Source organism: Selaginella moellendorffii, unplaced genomic scaffold, assembly GCF_000143415.4.
Source record: "Selaginella moellendorffii unplaced genomic scaffold, v1.0 SELMOscaffold_16, whole genome shotgun sequence".
Taxonomy (NCBI): Eukaryota; Viridiplantae; Streptophyta; class Lycopodiopsida; order Selaginellales; family Selaginellaceae; genus Selaginella; species Selaginella moellendorffii.
In genome coordinates, this window is record NW_003314277.1 from 2,431,903 (window position 1) to 2,439,071 (window position 7,169).

Sequence of the window (7,169 nt, forward strand, 5' to 3'; positions counted from 1 at the left end):
TCATTTCAGATTGAAAGTTTTGGAATTGCATGATAATAAGTGAAAGATGTTATCTTTATCTGTTATATTTTCTTTTATAAAATTATAATATTTTACATATTTATCATTGATATTCCCTTTTTACCTAATATTTATATTCATGCATTTTAAGAGTAATATTTAAAATATAAAGTATTATATTATATATCATAAACATTATTTCTGTAGTTATTTTTATAAATCTGAAATAAGATTATTATCTCCCTATATTCATGTATTTATATTTAAAATTAAGGCTTTATAACACTGTTATGAATGCTGAAATTTTATGATGATAAATGCATGGTAATGTTTTACTCTATACTGGGGTAGAGTAGGGTTTGATGATATATAAACTTTTCTTTATGCTAGAACTATAATATATCAGAAAATTCATGAATGGTATATAGAAGGTTTAATATAATATAATTAAATTTCTTTATGTACTAATGTTGTCTCAATCATATTTATACCTTATTATGTTTTTCATGTATAAATGCAATGTAGAATAAAGTGGTAGAAAATTTATGATATTATATAAATCTTAGGCTACATCTTAGCCAATTGAAATCTCAATATGTTTAATTTCATTTATATTTATATTAATAAATAACATAAGATTACTAATAAGAAAATATTTTAATAATAAGAGATAAATAATAAGAGGCAGGCAGTGCTAGGAATTGCAAGAGCAAGAGGAGGGTTGTCATGGTCAAGAGCAAATCAACACCAAGAAAGCTAGGGCAAAGATCATGTGCGAATCAGTGAAACAGACTGGCCCAATAGTTCATGAAGAATTCTATGAAGAATTGCTGTAGATTAGACTTTATAGAATATAAGTAATATTAGTCTATGAAAAAATTGTTATTAGTATTTGAAAAGACCAGTTTGACATAAAAGGATCAAAATCATCAGGTTCCAACTATCATGCATGCAAAGTGTTCCATCAAAGGAGAAATAGGCTGCTGAGGACTACCTTGTCCAACTCTTTGAAGCCATCAATTTATGTGCCCTTCATGGCAAAAGAGTCACAATAAGTAAGTATTCAAATAACACATACAAAAAGATTATAGAATTTATCAGCCAGCTTGAAAATTATACATTTACCCTGTCGGCTTAGAGGAACCTTGGAGCATTTCATTTGATACTACATTTCTTTTTCTTGCAAGTTCACTTAGAGTTTACCATGCAGCTTATACTTATTGATTAGAATCCTCAAATTTTCTTAGAAAATTGCTGCTACTTTCAGGCATAAATCACTGTTAATTTCAGGAATCCTCAACCACATATTTTTGGGAAATTAAATTTAGTATTGGCAAAAGATCTTACCTGGAAAGAGATGTAATTAAAAGCAAAAGTAAAATAACATAAGATTACTAATAAGAAAATATTTTACACAACAGATATCTAGAACTATTAACTCTTCTATTTTAAGTTATAAAATATCATATTTTTATAGAAACTATTTTATTTATATTATAAATTAGATATTTTTCTTTATTGTATTTAGTATTTTTGAAATTTATTTAAACTTATTCTCTAAAATTACATTATATTGTTATTTTAGATTTTTTTTCCATATTTGTATTCGATATCCTCTCCCTTCAAAATATCATACTTTTTAGAAGTACTATCTAAAAGTTAAAGTATTATATTTTATGTCATTAAGATTCTTTCTGTATGTGTTTTTATATAGAGAGAATGCGAAAATGAATTAAGATTATTATCTTTATGTTTAGTTTTATTTTTATATAAATTTACAATGAGGCTAAAATCTTTCAATGAAAGGTAACTTTTTATCCTGATATTATGGTATTGATGATTCATAATATTGTTTTTTCCTAAAACCATAACATATCAGAAAATGAAAAAATGGTCCATAGATTGCTTTATTAACAATAAATTTTAAGTGATGATGAATCACATTTTTTAAGATGGTAGCCTTTTGTATTGTGTCTAATGTTGTCTCAATGATATTATATTTATCTGTTTTCCACGTATCAATGCACAAATTATTAGTGTAAATAACAGACTTATTACATATTCATCAATGAATCTACTCATATTGAGTTGTCTATGAGCTCAGATATAGTCTCATATTTATGCAATATCATAAAGTTATAAATCATAAGATTATGATAAAAGTATAACTTATTTACAAGATATAATAGCTGGAGCTATTCAACTCTTCTATTTTAAGTTATAAAATATATCATTTCTATAGTCACTAATTTATTTACTTTTAACTTTATAGTATATCTTTTATTGTGTGTACTATATACCATCTTTGTAATAAAAATTATGTTTAATTTTAATAATGTAGTATTTAATTAATTAGATACTCTTTGTTCTATAAATTTTTTGTTCTAGAAAAAAGAGTATTTCATTGATTTGAGACTATATTTTTAAACATATTGAACATATTTTTTGTTTTAAAAATATCGTATATAGTAGACATAATAAAAAAACTCATCAATGAATACCATCTTTCTACAACTAAATGTTTAAAATCATTTGAACCTAGTGCATTATATCATCTTGGATCAGTTGTCCAATTTCCTTTTATATGTATTACAATATCACTTATGCCTCCTTGAATATTTGTTGAATTTAACTCCAGAGAATACAAAAAAGAAAAACGCAAGCAAATGAAGTTAGTAATGGTGAAAAGGAAATAGGAACTTACTGCTGGCATTTTCTTTTAAGCCACTCGAACTTTCTTCATGCCCAAGTCGTTCTCAAGGCCAGGAGCACTCTTTTTTACACCACTCCTTCACAGCTTGTCGATCTTAATGCTGCAATTGTTGGCAAATCCATGGGTGTTGCCAGTTGGCGGAACATCTCCAGTTTCACATATTCTGCAAGCATTGTTTTTGCCCATATTACTTTCCAAACAAATCTCCACATTAGTGGTAAAAGGTATGAGTGCTTGATTTCCAGTAGCATTTGCTACAATTACATCCCCTTCTAAAATGGCATCCACAGTTTTCTGCTTTCTTTTGCAGCCCATTTCCAGCTAGTTATTTCAATTTGTATAATGCAAAGTAGAATATCTTTGGTAGGTGTTAGTTCTGTTTAGATCATCATGCAACGATACAGTTTCTTATCGATAAGTTTTTTTGGTTTTTTTTTCTGCTTTGTATTCAAGCAAACATAGCAATAGCACAATAGAATAGAGATTCTTGTATGTGCAGGTCACTCTTCTGAACTGTTTTCTTCTTGCACGCTTCCTTTTGAATGTTTTAAGTGTTTTTAGGATCGTGATCTGGAACGACATATAAGACATTTTGTTTTTTACCTAAAACCTTTACGAGAGAGAGCAAAATACTAAATAAAATCAAACACGGAAATCATTTCTATGCCCTGATTTAATATACAAATATCATGTACCGAATCAAACCAAGCTCATGGCTTCAAAGTTGTGTCTATAAACACGTACATACACAACAGTTTATTTAATGCTGTCTTATTACTTCAGAAATGGCTTTTTTGAAAACAGTTCATGGCTTTGTCTGTAAGAAAGTAGAGTAGGCTGCCATGTAGAGCTCCAATCCTTGTTCTCCACCACCTCAGCTGCCATGTACTTTGCTGTGGTGATATCTCCTAAAGGTGCTGATCACCACTTTGTCGCGCATGTTTAGCTTAGAAAGAGTGTTGTCGAGCTTGAGATCCTGGTGAACCACACCCCTCTATTTGAAGGTCTTTACCAGCTGCTTGATGATTCTGGCTACTTTCTCCTCACCAATCTTCTCGCAAACATGCTATATTTAAAAGACCAAATAATTATGGAATAACGCCTTAAGAAAGGAAGGCAATATTTCCACCAACGAACGTAACCACTCGAGGAAAAATGCCCGTGCCCTGTGCAAAAGGAGACTCGGACAACACCACAAAGTCAGCAAACTTTCTTTGTGTTAGCGACCCAACCAAATCCTCCAATGCAGCTGCATACACACAGTTTGGTCTTTACTACGGCCTTTTGGACGTCTTGTGGTTTCCTCCTGTGATGTTTTCCTTCTTGGCGTTAGAGAGTAACTGAGGATCAAACGAAACAGACCTTGCCATGTAAGATTGCGCTGCCTGAGCAAAGCCAAGCTTGTACTAGAAGAGCAGCCCACGGAAGAGTTTCCCATTGATGGAGGCTTCTAGCGTGTATCCGTAGTTGAATACGTCGCTTTCTCTAGCTTCAAACATCTTCTCGCCTAGCAGCTGAACGTGAGCTTGAAACTCTGTAGCATGAGTTTGACAGGGAAAAATTGGAGAGGTCCAAGGTTTTCCGCAGATACCTCCGTGAGATGAAACCAAGCTCTTCTCCGCATCCTGTTGCTTGTCTAGCACGAATGGCGTGGCACGATACTTTTGCCGCCTTCTCTTAAGTTCCTTATGCATGGATAGCTTTGGTTCTGATGGATCTTTCTCCCTCAGCATCTCTTCACAGAAAAACAGCAACCATATTGTCAAGAATGGCAGCAATGTCAATAAAAGGGAAATACATGTCATCCAGAGCTTCAAGCTCTTCGTTACATCCCTCATAGAAGAATAATATGCCTCACTCTTCGTCCACGGAATCTCCTGCAAGGGAGAAACGTGGAGAAGGCCCAGGACCAGAGGGATTCGAAGTCGCCCAAACACCAGTCGCTACAAAATACGTAAAAGCCCCATGAGAGACCAACAGGAAACAAATCTACCTACAAGCGAAATACTTTCCATGGCTGATTGTTGTGTGCCCGGCTCCTAGCATCAGCTCGGCACCAATCGTCTTTACCTCCCACCATGCCATTGTTTCTGGATTACCACTGTCCTCGCCACCCATGACAACGAAACAGTTCTTATAGGAAGAGCAGGTATGGCTATCCCAAGGAATAGGCGAGACTCCAGTGGTAGAAATCTTCTTCCAGACAAAAGTATCTACAGGAAAAAAAAAGTTTAGAAGAAAACAAGGAAAGATAACAGAATATTACTCGTGTTCAAAACATGGAGGACGTTGTAGTACTCCTACTCTGAGGGATCGCTGGATTTCCCACATCCCCCATACACGAATCGACGCTGTCTCCTTGTGGTCACGCGCCCTAAAAGACATTTGAAATTTTTTATGATCCCAAAAGTCAAGACTTTACATTGTTTAATCTCAGCCATTAGATTTTGGCATATGCCTAGAATAAGTGTCCCCAGTATATGCTATTATTATACGGGCTTTTTCGTTTAAATATATGGGTACTAGCAGGGATCCCAGCTCCGCTAGGAGTAGTAGAGAATATTTTCAATTTGAAAAGATGTATTTGTAACTATAATTATTTAAACTATTTCTTTTTCTTAATTTGTTTTAGCATGTTTATTTTTATAAGTTGCTACCAAGACTTACAGCTTTGATTCCAATGTGTATTATACAGCTTTACCAGGTTTGCAATTCCTTCATGCCTTTTTAGTCATTTCTTTACTGCACTAACTGGTTTTTCTCATGACAAGTTTGAGCCACAAAATCACAGATATCATGTAGTGATGGTGGTAGTGACAGTTTAGTGACCCTTCTATGAAAGTTCTTAAGCACAATTCTTAGGAATGGAGCTCTACCTCAGCTTCATAGAAATTGCTTAATGAAAAAACAGCACTATAAAAAAAAAATTATAAACTAAACAATGAAGAATCCGAGTAAGCATGTCAAGGAAAAGAAAAAGTACACATACCTCGAGTGGTCATTAGGGAGAGAGCAATAGGAGTGGCATGAAACTGGATTGGCGCTATGTAGCATTTAAAAAGCTGCAAAACAGAGGTGAGGCACCAAACACCAAGAAAAAGAAAAAAAAAAATGAAAAAATGATCATAAGAATCATAGAACACAAGCAAGGTAAGCCAGAAACTTGCTTAGAAATCTCAGCCGGCCTAAACAACAAAGTTTCTTACCTTGTTACTATTACCAGTTGCTACTAAGACTTACAGCTTTGATTCTAAGCTGTGCGTTCTGCAGCTTTTGTTTTTTTCTCATGACCACAAACATCATGCAGCGATGGAAGCAGTGACAGGTTGGTGACCCTTGTGCGGAAATCCACATTTGCAGTTAAGTTCTTAAGTGTTGTGTCATAACTCTCAGGAATGGAGCTCTACCTTGGCTGCATTTAAAACTAAAGAATGATTGAAATCAGCAAACAGAAGGAAGGTAAGCAAATTGTAAGTTGTAAATGATGTACCTGCAGACAAATCTTGCAGATGGTGTCCTCTTTTTAGTTGCACCAGTGCTGCACACACTTTTGATGAGCATACTACCAAACACAAAAGAGAGAAAAATAAATGAGGAAGAGCCAGAATTGCTTAGAACTCTCAGACAACTCAAGGAACAAAGTCCCTACCTTCAACCTGCTGCAACAAGAGCATGGGATTTCAGGATTCCCAGTCTCGTCTTTCTCCTGCCCACCACCATCACAAGGATCACTCCATAAAGCCTCCATCGATAAAATCCCAACAGGGCAAAAATAGAATCTACTGAACATGAAAAAACAGGTTTTGAGCTGGTTCCATTCTTATAGAAATGGGACTCGCCCAACCAGTGCTGAGTCTCTCAATGTCCGTGTGTGGAGAGCAAAGAACACAACCAGCACATCTTTAATTTCATGGCAGCCAGGAGCCTTGTGCCATGGAACTTACAGCTGGGTAGGAGAAGGAGAACTCTGACTTGAGAAACTTTGCCATGGTCAGCAAGGGATGAGGAATTCTCACAGTCGACTTGGATGCATAACTCCATGCAATATCAACAACATCGAGCGAGCATGACAAGGAAATTTTGTAAGTTGATCGAATAAATTCTGTATTGATTGAAATCAGCGAATATGAGGAAAGTAAGAAAATCAAAAAATTTAGTGCGGATGACATTACCTGCTGACAAATCTCACAAATGGTGTTCCCTTATCCTTATTCCCAGTGGCTATATTGGGAACCAGGAACTATTCCAAGCTGCAGTGCTCCTGGCCTCATGGAATAAAAAACGTTCTGGTTTCTTTTGAGCCCATCCTGCGTGAATCAAGCAGCTAGAGCTCCAGAAGATTCTTCGAGTTGTAGAATTTGAATGAACTTGAACTTGTACTGAAGTTTTATACATAGAACAAGATGCACACTTCACAGGTAAAATGCCTTGCTTGCTGTGTCCTTAGTGTGCTACA

The 7,169-nt window shown here is 34.8% G+C and overlaps 1 protein-coding gene across 1 annotated transcript; it reads right to left on the reverse strand.

The window, feature by feature from the left end:
* Positions 1-4,119: 4,119 nt before the first annotated feature.
* LOC9642760 lies at positions 4,120-6,461 on the reverse strand. The gene is made up of 4 exons (XM_024675931.1): positions 6,363-6,461; positions 5,703-5,775; positions 4,784-4,926; positions 4,120-4,656 (listed from the first exon to the last, which is right to left on the reverse strand). The coding sequence occupies exons 1-4, from the start codon at positions 6,459-6,461 to the stop codon at positions 4,120-4,122; spliced, it is 852 nt and encodes a 283-aa protein (XP_024531699.1).
* Positions 6,462-7,169: the final 708 nt, after the last annotated feature.

Excerpts from the sequence above, each read along its gene's own strand:
- LOC9642760 (XM_024675931.1), bottom strand. The coding sequence starts at position 6,461 with ATGGAGGCTTTATGGAGTGATCCTTGTGATGGTGGTGGGCAGGAGAAA. Across the intron at positions 5,776-6,362 it reads CTTGTTGCAGCAGGTTGAAG|CTTTTTAAATGCTACATAGC; the intron begins GTAGGGACTTTG and ends TCTGTTTTGCAG. Across the intron at positions 4,657-4,783 it reads AAACAATGGCATGGTGGGAG|CGACTGGTGTTTGGGCGACT; the intron begins GTAAAGACGATT and ends CGTATTTTGTAG.